The 17,578-nt window shown below is 36.8% G+C and overlaps 1 protein-coding gene across 2 annotated transcripts in view; it reads left to right on the top strand.

Moving 5' to 3' along the window:
* The window catches only part of SEL1L (SEL1L adaptor subunit of SYVN1 ubiquitin ligase), a 36,757-nt gene extending 20,593 nt beyond the window's left edge, over positions 1-16,164 (top strand). Inside the window, exons 13-21 of one of the 2 annotated variants that reach the window (XM_058835487.1) lie at positions 1,084-1,161; positions 2,289-2,351; positions 3,123-3,210; positions 3,460-3,608; positions 4,165-4,330; positions 5,800-5,874; positions 7,371-7,543; positions 10,878-11,006; positions 12,240-16,164. In XM_058835487.1, coding sequence (XP_058691470.1) covers positions 1,084-1,161; positions 2,289-2,351; positions 3,123-3,210; positions 3,460-3,608; positions 4,165-4,330; positions 5,800-5,874; positions 7,371-7,543; positions 10,878-11,006; positions 12,240-12,443 — 1,125 coding nt within the window. In that variant the 3' untranslated portion in view covers positions 12,444-16,164. The remainder of the gene's footprint in view (positions 1-1,083; positions 1,162-2,288; positions 2,352-3,122; positions 3,211-3,459; positions 3,609-4,164; positions 4,331-5,799; positions 5,875-7,370; positions 7,544-10,877; positions 11,007-12,239) is intronic. The other variant, XM_058835497.1, reaches the window with a different exon arrangement.
* The last annotated feature ends 1,414 nt before the right edge of the window (positions 16,165-17,578 follow it).

Here is a 17,578-nt window from a genome sequence, read left to right as displayed (position 1 = left end):
AGCTGGTAGTTCTTCAGCTTAGAGAAGAAAAGGATCCTAGGAGACCTCATTGCAACCTTCCAGTACCTAAAGGGGTCTTACAAAAAAGAGGGAGGGCAACGTTTTGCACAACAGATAGTGATAGGACAAGGAGAAATGATTTTAAACTAAACGAGGAGAGGTTAAATGTTATGCCAAGCTCTTTATTCAGAGGATGGTGAGGCAGTGAAAATGGTTGCCCAGAGAAGTTGTAGGTATCCTATCCATGGACAGTTCCAGGCCAGTTGTTTGGGCCCTGAGCAACCTGGTCTAGTGGCTAGTATCCCTGCCCATGATATGGTAGCTGGATCTAGGTGATCTTTAACCCAATCTGTTGTATGATTTTTAATTTAAAGCATGATTGGTGGGCTGCTGGCAGTGATGATAGTGCATTACTGCTTAGAAAGATATTTAGGTCACTTGTCTGAGATCTGGGTTGTAGATTACCTTCAGCCTGTGAGGAGTGAAATCCTTATTACTCCATTTGAGTACCTTCTAGGGTTAGGCTACAATAAGCACCAGCTCTAGCTCTTTTTCAGGCTGTCATTGTAGTAGAGGATGCAAAATTCGTGTCCTTAAAGCATAAAAAAATAGCATAATGTGCTTTTTAAGGCTCCTGACAGAAGAAATTGCAGTTTCTACTTTCTCTATTGGTAATAATTATTGTTGAAGTGAACTGTGTTTAGTAACCAATTTTTGCTTTGTTTTCGCAAAGTATTTTGACTGCCAATACAGTTTGATTTCCACTGGTCTCGAGATTTTTGCCTAATTGAGTGTTTTTTCACTGCACATTGGTAGAAGTTAAAAATGAAGGGTATTGTCATGAAAAATGTCTAATTTTATGGGCAGTTCACTTTCCATTAGAAAGTTAAAGGCTCTGAATTTTACTGCAGAGAGATGTATTTTCTGCTTCCAGACAAGTTTTAATGATTATTCAATAATGCAATAGTCAGAATTATCTAAGTACAATAGACTCCTTCTCAGTATGTGAAGTGAAGATGCTTCATGGTCTTCATGATAAACTGACTACTTTGGCTGTTCTTCAGTAATGGCTTTCTCTTTCAGATGTACTCAGAAGGAAGTGATGTTGTGCCTCAGAGCAATGAAACAGCCCTTCAGTATTTCAAGAAAGCTGCTGATATGGTATGATTATCTGTAAGGTGGAACTACAGTGTATGCACTAAGAAGTTGATTAGCTCTGAAATGCTGCAAATGCTTTATGTGCTCTTCCATGTGCACACACCTACTCCCAGTTTCTGTCCCAGATTAATTAGCCCATAATCTTTCTTACCTAAGATGTCAAAAACTGCTCTGGCAATGTGCTTCATGAAGCTCTGTTCAGTATAAGGAATCTAACTCTCACGAATAGAGTCTAACTCTATTTCAGCAATATGAAATACTGTCCACCTAAATAGTCTGCAAATCTATGAAGTGCTAGTGTTTGTTAATTTGAAGTTGTCTTGTCACAGGAATTTACAGTGCTTCTGTTTTGTGAATATATAATAGTTTTATACTTCTCATCTCATTGGACTGTGCTTTTTGGGATGATGTTTTTTGATCATGTTAACCCCTTGTATATGTCTTTGACCTATCCCTTATGATAGTATTTGTACAGTTAAAGCATTTGTAGTCCTCCAAGTGTTTAGCATGTGAAACACAGTAAATTAAGTTCTGAAGGGACTGTTGTAAGATAACTGCCTCCATAGTTCTTATATTCCACAAAGTGAGGATTTCTCAGTGTGCTCATTCCCTGAATTCACTGAAACTTTCTGATGTGTCCTATTGCCTGTCCTGGCACTGAAAGGAATGCCATCGTGCCTGCTTTTGCAGGGGCAATGGCTAGTAATGTAGCCCACAGGACAGCCACTATTTTACCCTTAACACAGGTTCTTAAAATTCTTGGAATTCTTTTGGGAGCTTCTGTAGCACCCAAAACATTTTGAAGTTGGAAAAACTAAAGATAAGTAAGCTATTAATGCCCCATCTTTCTAGGGTTATGGGTTCTACGTCTTGTAACATCTACATACTTGTAAAAGTGCACAGGAGACTTTCATAACTAATACTGCAAGTTTTTTCCCTGTTCATCAGCTGTGTAGTTACTGAATAAAAGTTAGTGTAAATGCTGTTTCCTCTCTAAATAACTACTACTAGGAGCAAAAAATTAATCTCTCTTGAGTACTCTATATGTTTTAATGATGTTAAAGACATACCAGAAAGATGTAGGTGTAGGTTTTGCTGTTCTTTACAGAAGTGTTTTTCTGTGTTTTCAGGGTAATCCAGTTGGACAGAGTGGATTAGGAATGGCTTACCTCTACGGAAGAGGTGTTCCAGTGGTAAGCTTTTGACAGTCGTCTTTCTAATCATAGGTGATTGTGTGACTTTTTGTTGTCAACAGATGTTTTTTTTCCTCTGGAGGGCTGTAGAAGGCTTAATTGTGAAGATTTCTTTTACACTGAAAATTCCGTGAGGAAATCTGTAATGTTAAAAAATGCACTATGGAATTAGTGCAGAGGTGGCAGTTATGAAAGAAACATCCTGATTTTCCTCTCAAAAGTTTTAAAATGTTACTTAAGCTATTAGAAATGCATAGAAGTATGCATTTTAGCAGGAGATTCGAGCTTGTCTATGGTTTTCTTGTGAAATAAAACAAATCCTAACTGTCCCCATTTTGTGTCTCTTGTGGGAGTGGAGGAACAGTTTGAAACTTTTAATTAGTTCATTTGCTTTTCCCACAGGAAGGTTTCTTGTCAAATCTTTTATATTTAGCTATGCAGGTACTCAAAAGTTGAATTAGACCAAAGTTGAGGAAATAAGTAAATGCTCTAGAAACAGAACAGGGCTTCCATTCTATTAAGCATAGCTGTTCATAGCAATGCTGTTTGTGGATGCCAGCTTTGAGATAGCTACTGAGTTATAATAGGTTAAATATCATTGTAGTCTATTTCCTTTTTTGCTTCCAGTTTTTGAACAGAGGAATACTTTGACTGGAAAATCTTGCTATAATTTTTCTGTAAAACAGATCTGTCCTTTCACATATGCACATTTTCTCTCTTAAACTTTGGTGTGTTGCAAGGCTCTAATGACTGGACCAAATCTTTCTGCAGAACTATGAGCTAGCACTGAAGTATTTCCAGAAAGCTGCAGAACAGGGATGGGTTGATGGACAGCTTCAACTAGGTTCCATGTATTACAGTAAGTGACATCAAAACCATTTGAAGGTCTAAGCACTTGCCCTTTCAGTCATTGTTCACTAGGTGGCATTAGAAGTGTGCCTACACTGCATGTAGGATGGGCTTACTACACTGAACTTGTGTTTCATTCTGTTTTTTCCTAACATGTTCACAATGCTTTTCTGGAGTTATTTTAAAGAGTAAGTAGTGTATTTCATACAACACTGCTTTTCAAGATGAATGAATAGCAATGATTTGATCTTTCTTTTAGATGGCATTGGAGTCAAGAAAGACTATAAACAAGCTTTGAAATATTTTAACTTGGCCTCCCAGGGTGGCCACATTCTTGCTTTTTATAATCTGGCTCAGATGCATGCTACTGGCACTGGAGTGATGCGGTCCTGTCATACTGCTGTTGAGGTAAGGTCACCCATTTATAAAGATCAAGATGCAAGAGATGTCCTATACAGACTGATGTGATTATAGCCAATTTCCAGCAGTGACTGCAGAGTCAATGCTATTAAAAGGGAACGTGGTATATTAACAAACTCGTTTGTATTTCATGAGAAAAAGCTTTTGCTTTTATGTCATGTCAGGTTTTTATTTCCTTTATTAACTTTGAAGAATGCAATACAAAGCAGGCAACAGTAACTTAATAGTACGAAATTCTTCTTTTATACCTCTATTTAAGTCTAAAAAATCTAAGATACTAAATAATTCTGACTAAGCATCTGAATCTTAAAAGTTACTATTTTTACTTACTAAGAATTTTACAAGTTACTGAGCATCTATCTGCTTAGCAACTTGTATCTAAAAGTAAGCCTGTCTTAAACAGTGGAGTTTGCTTGTCATGTTTTTCATGTGAGATATAAATATTTTGAACAGGCATCAGAATGTTCAAGTGTTACTTCTTGCAAAAACTAAATTTTTGAAGTTCCTGACAATCAGTACCTCCCCCTTCCTTTTTCCTCTGCAGTTGTTTAAGAATGTATGTGAACGGGGGCGTTGGTCTGAAAGACTGATGACTGCCTACAACAGCTATAAAGATGGTGATTCGAATTCTGCTGTGGTTCAGTACCTTCTTCTGGCAGAACAAGGCTATGAAGTTGCACAAAGCAATGCGGCTTTCATACTTGATCAGAGTAAGAATCCGAATATGTATTGAAAAGGTTTTTTCTGGAGGTGGCATGTTAGAACTTTAATGATGCTCTTGTCCTCTTTCCTGCTCTTCACACTGGAAAGTAATCAGTTTTCATTTTCACTTCTAAGGATCACTTCATACACTGAAAGTTAAAATACATTTAGGTTTTGACTTAGGGATTTTAAAATGACATAGGCAGAGAGCCTTTAGAAACTTGCACAGTGCTAAAAATTCTCTTCCTTGGATTTCCTAAGCACAATTGTAAAAGTAGGAATTGCATTAGGTTTACCTTTGACCTGTACTATGCATAGAAGTCTGTGTCCTTTGTTCTTTTTCTTGTGATGCATTTTCTCAGCACCTTCTTCTTTGTGTGACTTTACTGATGCTATTCTTGAAGCAGGGGTAAGGAGCTGGGCAGCTGATTCTCTTAGATTTGAAAAAAAACTTGTCCCATGTGTCTTACTAGAACAAGCTGGCTAGAACTTGGATTTATTAGAAGTCATTGGGAGACAATGGAAGTACAATGACAAAGCTTTCTAGAAACTGCAAAACCCAGTATTTTAAACTTTCTCTATAGCAAATCTAGGTTTCATTTCCAGCTTTATATCTTAGCATTGAAAGCACCTATTTATGGCTGATGGGCTAATCTAACATCTTCATTTCCAGCTAATGTTTTTCAAAGGTGTCTGAGTGAGTCATCTTTAGATAAGGTACAGTAATGACAGCCTTGGCTGGAACTGTGTTCTTGCAAAGAAACAGCCTTTTTCCCCGAGTTAAAACTCTGATTGTCTTTACTCAGATATATCTGCATCTCAGCTGGAGATTGATTTAAGATTACTTTATATGTTTTATACAGAAAATCTTTGTGTCAGCTGTGGGATAGTACAGCTGAAACCAGAATTACACTAGAAGTTCAAGTTACAAATCCTTTGAATTGTCTGAACTCTGATAGTTTGTGAACCTTCAAATTGCGACATTCAGAACGACTTCTGAAGTAGCCAAAGCACTGCTGTGTAAGAGACTGTAGTCTCTGGCTGGTTAAGGAGTTTAAGTCTTTGTTTTACCTGACTAGTCCTGGGTTTCAGATGGCCAAACTGTAACTGGTTATACTTCAACCTTGTGTTTGTCAAAGTCCAAATTATGTGATCTTAAGAGCTGCATTTTCTGTCATTCCTCAAGTATGCATCAGAATCTCCTACAGCTGGAATGGGAGAGATGCTTGGTAAGCCATAGTTCAGGGTGAAATTACATAGTTTGTTCCTAGCTCTGTTGTGTGGGCAGATAAATGGAAAGGCCATATAAATGAAAGGGTTTTTTATAAGTTTCAGATGGGTTGAATCTTGTTTGTTCTATAGCAGATTGCTTCAAGTTTTTAACTTACTTCAGCAGACTGAAGATAAGCAGAGGGGTTTTTGTGGTTGTCTGTGCATATACCATGGTTCTATTTAACTGGATTATTTTCTTCTTTAGAAGAAGCTAGTATAGTAGGAGAAAATGAAACCTATCCTCGAGCTTTGCTTCACTGGAATAGAGCAGCTTCTCAAGGTATGTCTGTACCTCACAATTCCAATAAATTTATTTTTATGTTGACCCTTTGCATAACAAAGGGCATGGGGACCTGTGGCCCAGCCAGGTTAGGAGACACAGCAGGAGTTAAGGACCCCAGACTTAAGTATGGACAGACTGTGAGGGTATAAAAGTCCAGGGATTCCTTTGTTTGGGATTCCTCCTTGGAAATACAAGCTCAGGCTATTTTTTATGTTACTGTGACATTATTAAATTGTATAAAAGATTCAGGCATCTGAGACTCTCTCTTGGAGGGTCAAACCAGTAAGGAAAGCTTGTCTGACTGTGTGAGAGTGACACAAGTCCGGGAGTGAAGCGCCCATCAGCCCTTGCAGCCACCCACTGTGAAGGGGGAAGGTGCTTCAGTCCCTGCATAATAGTGGTGGGAGTGTGATGGCCAGAGTGCCTCCAAAATGGACAGGAAGGTTTCCTTAACATTTAGTAGAGCCATTAATCTCTGATTTCATATGTTTTGCTATGAAACATGTAAAGAGGAAAAGTTTACCTCCTACTGTTCAACGGAAGTTGTATCCCAGGTAGGGTAGTTGGCATTTTTTGTTCTGTTGTTATCTATTGTAGTGTCATTGCAATATCCTTGCAGATCTGAGCCTTTCTGTGATTCTGAAGACTAAAAAGACTAAAATACAAATGTATTGTGTTTTTCTTTTTGTCTCTTTCTTTCTTTTTACAGTTCATATGGAATTGTAGAGCAGTGTTAAACCACATTAGCAATGTGTGCACTGACTTTTCTAAAAATACATCTGCTTGAAAAAATTGATCCGAATTCCTTAAGAGTAATTTGTTACTTTTCATCATTTATAAGAAATGCAATTTCCTATTCAAAGTAGGCAGAGTCCAGTGATCAAGAATGCAATCTTGATGTCCAAACAACACAAATTTAAGCTCTGGTGCTTGTAATCCTACCCTAACATCAGCAAAAAGTGAACTTAATGATGAAGTATCTTGAGGTATCTGACTTACAAATGGATGTATCTACGCTAATATATATCTACTAGTTTTTGACTTTAGAGTAACAGTTCTATGCAAATTCAGACTTGCAAGGCTTTCAGTTGAAAATTAAGAAATTGAGATGATAACATGGATGATGAGACACTATTTTTCAAGCTTCCACTGCTTTAAAAAAAAAGTTGAATCCTTCAAAGGCCATATAGCAAGTGAATTTTTTTTTCTATAATGTCAGGTTTTAAGCTGATACTACTTAATAGCAATAAAAATGTTGGTAGGATTACTAGGAAAAGGTCTTACCTGCAAATAGAAATTGGTTGTGTTTTGGTTAGCTTAACCAAATGTAAAAAATAAAAGCTGTTTATGTAAGAGGTGGTGAAAGATAAAAAGTTCGTACAAGCTGTGAAAAGTAATACTAACGCTCCTACTACCTCTTCATAGGAAGCCAAAAGGGTTTCTTTGCCTAGCTACTTTATCCTTTTTTTGTTTGTTTGTTGCTTGATTTTTAGGATATACTGTTGCAAGAATTAAACTTGGAGATTACCACTTTTATGGGTTTGGTACTGATGTTGATTATGAAACTGCATTTATTCATTATCGACTGGCATCAGAGCAGCAGCACAGTGCTCAAGCAATGTTTAATCTGGGCTACATGCATGAAAAGGGATTGGGCATCAAGCAGGTGAGTAAGCTGTAGACTGAGAGTCTGCTTTGTTAGGGTACATTTGCTAATAATCAATTAAGTCCATATACTACTGAGCTTTGGGTACTATATAACCACTTAATTGGAATTAGCATGTTTCCCAATACCTTCACCAATAGGCAATGGATAACTATATTGACTTCACACTTCACTATGTGAAGTAATGATGAATAGACAGGGAAGAAACATTTGCCCAAAATTGTGAATATTGGTAAAAAGGGTGCCATATGATTCAGTAATGCTTTCAAGACATTGAAGTGTAGTGATATGAATGCAAATCAGATCCAGGCTCATGGTATTTTAGTATAGGATTATTCTCGTCCTCTGAAACACTGGTTAAATTGTTTCCTGTAAAATGACACTTTGGAAACAAGGTAACAAAGCATAACCACAACCAAATCAACTGTGGTTTTTCAAGTTAGGCGAGCTACATCGTGTAAAGAAGACAGTATTTCTGGTTCTTCTAGGAAGCCTGTGGTGTGTCGCTGTCCATGAGTTAATTCTTATAGAATCCAGAACAACAGATTTCTGTATGTGTCAAAATAGTGCAACTGGCAATTGCATACTAATTTTGAGCAGCCTACTTTAGTGTAATGTATGAATTTAATAACTTGACCTGAAACTGTAAGAAATGCTTTCATTTACTCTTATTTTCGGTGAGCTTCAACTTTTCTTTGTCTACATATGCACATTTTCATTATTCTGTTTGTCTATTAAAATACCAGGTTTTGCTTCTTGACAAAATAAGAGAACAATGCAGAGCAGATCATAGGTCCGTGTTGTTACTTGGCAGCATCAGGCAATCAACATCTGAAAAATGCTTAATTACCTAGATGCAGAAGTGACAACACAGTACACAAACCATTTTTTCTAAAGTTTTTTTTCAAATGTTACTTTAGGATGGTTTTCCCTTGGTAACTGAGCCCTCAAAAGTAGTTGACTTCTGAAAGCAAGTGTGCAGCTAAAAGCAACATATATGAAGTTGGTAGTTTTCTTCAAAAAAAATTTTCAGGCCTGGACCTTTTTTATTTTGCTTCTGTTTTGAATACAATGTAGATCAAATAATGAAAGGTTTGAAAAAGTTATTGCATCATGTTCAGCATGATGAGAAAAATGATTCCTAATGCTATCATTTGCTTGGAGTATACTCCAGTCTGAAGCAGAGATGGTTACACACAGGGAGACAAAATGAGTGCACAAAGACTCATGATGAGCATATGTAGTCTTCCTTTATGCAGAGGAATAATATTTTCTCTCATTCAGATCCACCATGGAATGAAATGTGAAATTGCAAGCGAAATAGAGATAGAGATATAGGAAAGGAGCACTGAGAATGTCTAAGCAAGGAAACTGCATGTATAAAACCAGTCTTAGTAATTCTGAATATGTAATGTCTGCTTTCTGTGTTCTAAAACTTTACAACTGTAAGATGAGAAGCTGGAGATTTAGGACGAATTAGATAAGGCTACAGACTGGGCCAAGATATTCTAAAAAAGGCTAAGACTGAGTTTTGCATGAAGCAGAATATTTGGCTTTCACAGAATGGAAATTGCTTAATTTTGAGCACCTCTGAAAATGACAGACAGTTGAAGTCATATTTCCTGGTGTGGTAGGATGTCTACCACTGAAGTCTGTTCTTCCACTAGAGGCCTCTGGATGGGTCATATAAACTGTAGTGGTACTGTGGTATGTAACAAAATTGGGAGGTTAGTGTTTGAAGAAAGGGACATGTACTTTAAATCTTTCCTTACCTAGATCCATGTCATGGAGATTGCAAACACTCCAGAGCCAGGGAGAGTTCCAATAAGGGGGCCTGCACAACTTCAGTTCAGCTCACTGTTTGTTCTGGATAAATGTGGTGTTTCTTAATATGGGGATTATTTTTTTTTCCCCACCAAACAGCTTTTGCCTTATTCTCACTTTAATTATTGAAAAATTGTCTTTTTCTTACATACAGAATTTTATGCTATGCTTCCTGTACCAAGATGGTTTTCAAACTCAGACCAATGCCAAATACTAATCCCTTTCACAAATCTCACACATGTACACTTAGACACTTTTCATAGGTTTAATGCTGTCAGTCCCTGAGGATACATGTCAGAATGAAGATGGTTTCCATAAACTGCTCAAAATGATGAGTTAATTTTATTACAGTATCATCTTCAAAATTTGGTGTGGTATTTCAGTGCTATTTGTGTGTTATAGCCCAGACTGCTATGCTTTGCACTTTTCTGTCAAGTAAGAGAAAAGCATATATAAGCAGAATGAAGCGCTTGCTAATTAGAAATGAAAATACGTCATTATTTAGGATCTCCTTTTAAACCAACACTAGCACAATGCGGAGGAGGTAAGGAAACACTTTTAAAGAGTTACACAAAAGATAAACTTTCTAGCCTCAATGAGTACTAAGAGTTGTTCTATTAAATTAAAATACTAAAATGTGAGCTACTACATCTCCTTCATTTGTCAGCTTTCATACTGTTATTTCCATGAGTGTTATAGAACTAAGCTTTGCTGTATCAATGAAAAAACCTTTATGGTATTTCACCATCAGGAAATTATCAGATGAGCATGTGGCATGAAGTCCTGGAGTTTTCTCTTATTTTAAGTGTCTGATTTGGAACACTTTCAGAGGCAAGTCTTAGCTGAGCCTGTTCTTCACATCATTGGGTAAACATAGCCAGTTTATATCCAAATATCCTAACATTGCACAGTATGTATCTGAAGCAGAGCTGAAAAAAACACTGAACAAACAACGAAACTTAAACTATTTAGTACATGTACACTCAGTTCTTACAGTCACCACCTTGTTTCAATTGCCACCAAAGAGAGCACTAATTTAAGCTCTTCCTTAAATTGCTCTTCGTGCTCATACTTTTGCCAGGCTGCTCTCACTAATGCCAGTTATGTGCATATTGGACAAGTAGTAAAATCTAATTTGTTTATATGTGCAGAAATTATTAGAAGCTGCACTATGCAGCAGGCATACTTTAGTGTAACTGAGAGGAAATGCTGCTGCATATTCCTCTGAAACTTGGGTTTTCGTAGTCTTTTATGTTGCTTGTGTTGGAGATGCTAGAGTACTAGAGTTTCTGAAATACATGCCTTGGTTTACATTGAATAGGTTGAATATGTTATTGCTAACCTGTTCGTGAACTTCAAGTCTAGCATCAGTTAAAATAGCTTCATCCTCAAATTGAAGCTTCCATTTACTTGTTTATTCAAAGGTGAACATATCTCAGGAAAAGAAAACAAACTATGGTTTATTTTTGCAAGTTCTTCAAAACTGAGCTTTGCATTTTCTTAACTGCAGGATATTCATCTTGCAAAACGATTCTATGACATGGCAGCTGAAGCAAGCCCAGATGCCCAGGTTCCAGTCTTCCTAGCACTTTGCAAGCTTGGAGTGATTTATTCCTTGCAGTACATACGAGAAATCAATGTAAGTAATGCAGAATTAAAAGAAAACAGCAAACGTGTTTTCCATTTTTAAAAGAAGCTCAGTTTGTAATCCTACTTGAGTAGAAGTATTACTTGAGCCTTGTGCAAACTTAGGATAGATTTGTTTTCTACTGTTGCATATTAAAGTCACTGGAGCTTTCATTCCTGTTTCCTATTTGTGCAACTCTGAAACTGAAATGTGCACAGGCAGTGCTCTTCTGTGTTGTTCTTCCCTTGAAGAGACTTTCTCAGAACTGTTTGACTGTTCTAATCCATGACCATCTGCTATCAAAATGAAGCAGATTTAACTGATATAATTGCTCAGGGAGAAAAAAATTATATCTCTAATTCTCATGCTATTTTATATTCAGCTGTAACAACCCCATTAGAGTTGTGTTTGATCTCTGGGGGGTGAAAAATGTATTTGTATTAGATAGTTTAGGTTCCTACTGGGTGATGGCTGTGGAAAAAGAATTGTCTGGAATTAGAGTGACGTCTTTCCAATATTTCTCAGTGTTCTGACATCTTACTGCCTTTTTGGATTAGGTAATAAATTAAGATGGTATGGAAGTTATTACCACTTAGAGCAAATGCAGTTTCAGGCAGTTCAGCAAAGTTTGACAAATTATAGTAGCCTTGAGGCTGAGGATAGTCAAAACGCTCTAAGTCAATTGGGCAAATACCCACGTAGCACTCACAGAAGGTAGTATGCAGAACACAGCTTTTCTTAGATAAAAGTCTGCTGCTCAGATTTAAATTGGCAGTGACTGTGTATTATCATCAGATACAGTAGTGAAGCATAAAAGTGTGTGTTGGCTAATCCTTATGCAAATGGAGTCTTACAAAAAGACACTTCAGTCAAAACTAAAAGTAAGTCACTTTAATTTCCCTGTCCATTACCTGCACAAATCTCAGTGTTGTACTGCACACGTGTCCTGAGGCTTGATGCTCTGTCATTCATGGGGAAAGCCACAAAACTCCATAGTGAGCACTTTCATCTCTAAAGTAGAAAATAGAGTACCTCAGTCTATATTCTCATGGCTCTTAGTATTAATGGTATTTTAGTTCCTGGAAACTAAGAATGTCACTGATGTGATACTATTTTTTCAGAGAGGAAGAGACACTAGATTTTAAAACTGGTACTTGTACATGAAAACGGTTACAAGTCAAATTTAAAATCAAAGTAATTTACCATTTGTATTCTTTCACATGATGTGGACTTTTTCTTTCTTAGATAAGAGAGGTATTCTCACATATTGATATGGACCAGCTGCTGGGGCCTGAGTGGGATCTCTACCTTATGACTATCATCGCCTTGCTCCTGGGAACAATTATAGCTTACAGACAAAGGCAACACCAAGCAATTCCCAGACCAGCAGGACTGCGGCCAGCTGTGCCTCAACAAGAACCGCCCCCAGAGCATCAACCACCACAATAGCAACAAGAGCCTCAGTGAAAGAACTGGATTTTTCCAAAAGGAACAATTTTCATTGTGAATTAGGACTTTGGATCAACAGTCCCTCCCCAAAAGAGGCACAAAGAAGTTTAAAAAAAAAATGTTTGAAAGCTGCTTAGAATGATGCCTTTTTTTCAGGGATAAGAAAATTATTTTGAAACTGATTTGAATGTTATTTCAGTGCCAATGGAATAACACTATGGCTTTTTTCATGGAAACACAAGAGTGCTACTACAAAAATGTTGCCTGCTGTATCTAGTTCCTCTTTATTCAGAGTCCTTTTCATCTCCTAGAGAGACAGAAGGCGAGCAGTGGAAGGTTTTTGCCTGCTTAATAGCAGTTACCCTTTTTAAAAGTAATAATAATAAATTTATGGCAAATTTAAGTCCAAGAAGCTGAACTGTATTCAAATTCTGAAAAGATTAGAGCTGTTAGGAACTTAAATTCTGACATGCATCCCAATTATTTATATAGTCCTTATTTCATTTTTTTTATGATTTCTTACACTTCGGTCTTTTATGCTGTCTTGGATGGTTTAACACAGATTATTGATAAACCCTCTAAAACTAAGCCAGCAAACATGCCATTCTTCATTTGGGTGTTTTCCTCCATTCCCCTTACACAGTTCTCAGAAGTCAGTATGTAGCCTGTGAGGTGGAGTGGAACAGATTGGGTAAAGCTTGTCAATTGAAAACTGTCCACACAGCGCCCAGATCTCACATACTTCTAAAATTTTTCAGGAGCCTGTGTAGTTTGCAAGCCTTCATGACATGAAACCATATTGGTAGTGTTCCTAAATTTTAATTTGTCTTTACTAAGAGGCTGAGTCTAGATTTCAGAAAGCACCAGTATTACTGCGCACACTGAAGAAAGAGCCAGAAATCTCAGTGAGTTAGCTGAATTGCTTTTAGAGTTGGAAGTTCTGTGTTTAATTTTCAACAATCCTGTTAGTGATTTGTACTGCAAGAAAGAAATGTCTGTATCTCATGCATGCATCTGCTTAATGCATCTACAAAAAAGAGCCACAAAAATGCATACTTTCTACAAAAGGGCATGGGCTTATGCCAGTGATGCTACTCCAAAGCTACAGGGGTGCTCTGGCTGTTGCTAACCTCTCTTACACCTGGCAAAGAGGAAAGTCACAGTAATGTCTGCCTGTGCCATCTCGAGGACCCCTTGTAAAAAGAAAATCCAAAGAGAAAGAAGACTAGTGGCTTCTTGATGCCACCAGGTCAGTGTAAAGGCCTTTTAATGAGTGTGAAGAGTGTGACCTGTGGACTGATGATTTAAGACTGCAAGAGGAATCTTCACTTAGAGTGACAATTTTCATTGAACTATAATTTCTGGGGCTGGGGGTGGGAAGCAGTGGGGGAATAGTTTAGAAGCACGAAATGCAGAAGTGTCTGTTCTTATTTACCAATGGTAATTAAATATTGGTTTCTGTACTAGCATTAAACCCTCTGAATATGCTGTTATAAAGCTGAATGAATACAAATGAGGAGGCTTTAGCTGCTTTCTGACAAAAGCTGTTGTGTTTGAAGGGTTAAGGGCTTCTTTTCATGCAAATGTTTTTCTGGTGTATTGGCAACAATGTATCAATACACTTAATTTAGAATTGAGATTTTTGGTATGGTTTCATACTTGGTACATTTGCAAGGAGATCATTTTACAATAGATCTCTAGTTTGGGATAGGAGATACGTAATCCATCCTTTTGTAAATGGAAATGTCATGGATAACTAGTATTAAAGGTACTAGTATTATAGGTGGAACTTCTCACTACTTCATAATGTTTATGTTGGTCATATGAAGACAAATCTTTTAGTGTGGAGGGTTGCAGCATGTTGTAGAGGAATGTCTTGTTCAGTCCATTAGCAGATGAAACAGTATTGAACTTAAATGTAGTGTCTTATATGTACAGCATTCCCCAGCTGCATTTCTAAGATAGCTGCGACTTCTGAACACTCCCTCTGAAATACTTTGCCACTGTCACTTAATAACTCTTTTTTAGCTTGGCATGAGTAAATTAAAGATTATATGGAAAATGTTCTTCAGTTAAATACCATTGGTTCATTGGTATTGGTCTTGTAGGCAATTTAACTACTTTGTTACTGCATTATTAAAATGTTTTGGTTGTTGATCTATTAGAACTAAATTCTGAAAGCTCTATTCTACTTGCATGAGAATCTCTCATCACTGCTGCTATGTGACAGTCTTATAGATGACTTTCAATGAATCTGATGCATTTTTACATCCAAGAAATCAGCAGAAGAAAACAATTGAAGATCAGCAAGTTACTGCATTTTAAAAAAATGCTTTTTGAAGGAGCAATAAGAAAGTCTTTCTCCTGCTTTTTTCCCTTCCACCAAATTACTACCACTAACTTTTCAGATGACATTCATTTGAATATGGTGGTAGAAGAAAAAAGGTACTTACCATAAATAATGGCAAGTTTACTCAGGGATTAAAGAAATGAATAAGTTTTCTAAGTCAGTTATCTACACCATGACTTCAGTTTTTGTGACAATCCCTTACTACTCCGTTCTGAAACTTGCATTTTGAGAAAAGTATATATAACCCTTACTAGCAATATGTTCCTTGTTGTACACTCAGTTAATCAAGCATCCTTTTCCTAAAGAAGCTGAGTTGCTCAGTTTACTGTAGTGAAGTACTTTTCCCTTTTAAGTAGCACACAGGTTATCTTATAGCTTATATGCAGGAGTATTTTAGAAGGGAAACTTGATTTAAGAGAAGCCTTCCTGGGTGTGTTCAGCATGGTTTGAATGGAAAAGTTGTACTCTTTGTGTGTAATAACATAGGCCAGAGCCTGTCTGTTTGACCTTCATAGACACATGCTCTTTTTCCCTGCACAGAAAATGAAACTACAGAGCAGTGTTATTGGTGGGATTTTTATATGTAGGAAAGCTGTGGGAAAATACAGAGAAATACATTATTCTGCATCTCAAGTTATTAATCAAAGACATTAGCTGTTCTTGCTAGTTCAAGGAAACACTGAACTGTTGAGAAAACAGGATTTTAGTTCATCACTGGTGAAACTTGTCCCAGAGCTGTTAAAATAATTTGCTTGTTTTATATTGTCCATGATGGGACAGTGTAACAGCAGATAAGGCCTTTGTTACAAACATCCCCGTGAGACTTTTGCGAGATTAGTTTTACTCACTTTTTAGTCATCTTCCATAAGTCAGCTACTCTTATTAAAAAAAAAGAAACAAAAACTATCAAATGTTTTAATTTAGGGGAAGAACATTAGGTTATGGCTTGTGAAAGGACTTTTTAAGACTATGCATTATCTAATATCCACCTATTATATGCTAGTTTTGGCCTATAAAAGGGGATTACACTCACCTTTGCAAGTTGCTTTCCTTTTAGACAGGCAACAATGAACTGAAATTCTATTTTTGTTTCAGAGAATATTAAACTGAAAAGATTTAGTTTGATTTGAACTACTGCAAATGCATATGGCAAATAGGGACTATTGGGGGCAACCCTTTGTTTTTATCAGCTACAGTTCTTTAAGGGGTCTTGTAGGAGTTTTGTAAATTTATTTTGTATTTAAAATCAGTATAAAGGCTGGTCAAATGTAATATAATTGTGTAAACAAATTCTGTTAATAGAAAGATGTACAGATTCATTTTGTACTGTATCTTTAATCTTGTGAAATAAAGATACCACCTGTGTGGTTACCCTCAGTGTTCACAGTGGTTATGATAACAGAAGATGTGAATTGCTAGTCATGTGCACTGGTACGTGCCACTGTTCAATGCATCCCTTCCTGTAAAGATTCTCATACTTTCACTTCCATTCCTTAGGAAGGGCAAAGAAAGGGGGAATGGATCATTATGCATTTTGTCTTCAGTTATGCTATAAACTTTCCCTCTGTGTGTGTGTATGTGTGTGACAGTGTATACAGATAGCATTTGTACCATGCCTGGTAGAGACAGAACTGCTGAGTGATTCAAGAGTAGTGACCAGTAACTTTAGAATTACTACTGCATTTTCAATACTGATACAGGGATAATTCACTCAGTTGGAACAGATACTGAGGGAGGGGCCACTCCAGGCTGATAAATTTGTTTGCTTTTCATGCTGTTTTTGACCATTCATCCCTTCAGGCTCCATCTCTTGAGATCAAGTCCTCCCTTGTTAAATTTGTTAAGTTGATGGGCTTTCCAGTGTGCTTGTTCATTGGGGAGAATAAAAGGAAGAACAGTGTGGGAGCAGTAATGGTAGGGAAGGCATCAAGTGATTCTGAGCATCAGCCCAAGTTACATTGTTTTCTGAAGTATTTGGAGGCTTTCTATGTTGTGTCCTTCTGCCAAAAGTAGTTGTTGCAGGTAAAAATGGAATATCAGGTATTAAAACCAGCTTGAGTTGGACTAACAAAGCTCAAGCTTAGTGAGGTCATCCCTCACCTTCCAAAAAAGTCCATTGTTTGAGATGTGACTGCTGACATATTCAGTTGAGGTACGGTCAATTTAGTAATAATAATAATTTATAGTAATAGTAATAATTTGTAGCTTGTAGTCAATGTGGAGCTGTGTTTTGTGGAGGAACTTGAGTACCAGGTAAATACATGATGCAGTGTGGAGGAGCAACAGATTTGTTGTTTGTTTGCTTTAAAAAGCTCCAGGATAATGTTCATTGTAGACTAGTATATTTTGTTTGGTATATTTCTGTAATCTCTATATTTTAGTCTTGAGACTGCAACCAGTTAAAATATTATTAGAGAGTATAGTTTCTAAACCTACAAGACCTGTTTGATTAGAATGTGTTATTTGGTATAATGACAAAATGTTCTTCTCTAAACTACCATGGTCTTAATGGATTTTCTAAATCATGACTTTAATTCCTTTTTTTTATAAAGAATAATTGAGAAAAAAAGTCACTTTAGCCTACTTATTGTCAAAAATCTTCAGTCAAGTGTTATCAGCTTCTTCTAAAGCCAAGAATGAGGGAGGGCAGTGTACCATCTATCCAGATAATGAAAACTATAACATATAGTTTTAAGCTTTATTTTCAGAAAGAAAAGTTAGTGGAGATGAAGTACCATTGTAGTTGCACTTCAGGTAGTAATAGAGATAGATGTCATTTAGCTTC

The sequence above is a fragment of the Poecile atricapillus genome, chromosome 1, assembly GCF_030490865.1.
Source record: "Poecile atricapillus isolate bPoeAtr1 chromosome 1, bPoeAtr1.hap1, whole genome shotgun sequence".
NCBI lineage: Eukaryota > Metazoa > Chordata > Aves > Passeriformes > Paridae > Poecile > Poecile atricapillus.
This window is presented reverse-complemented; position numbering and strand designations above follow the sequence as displayed.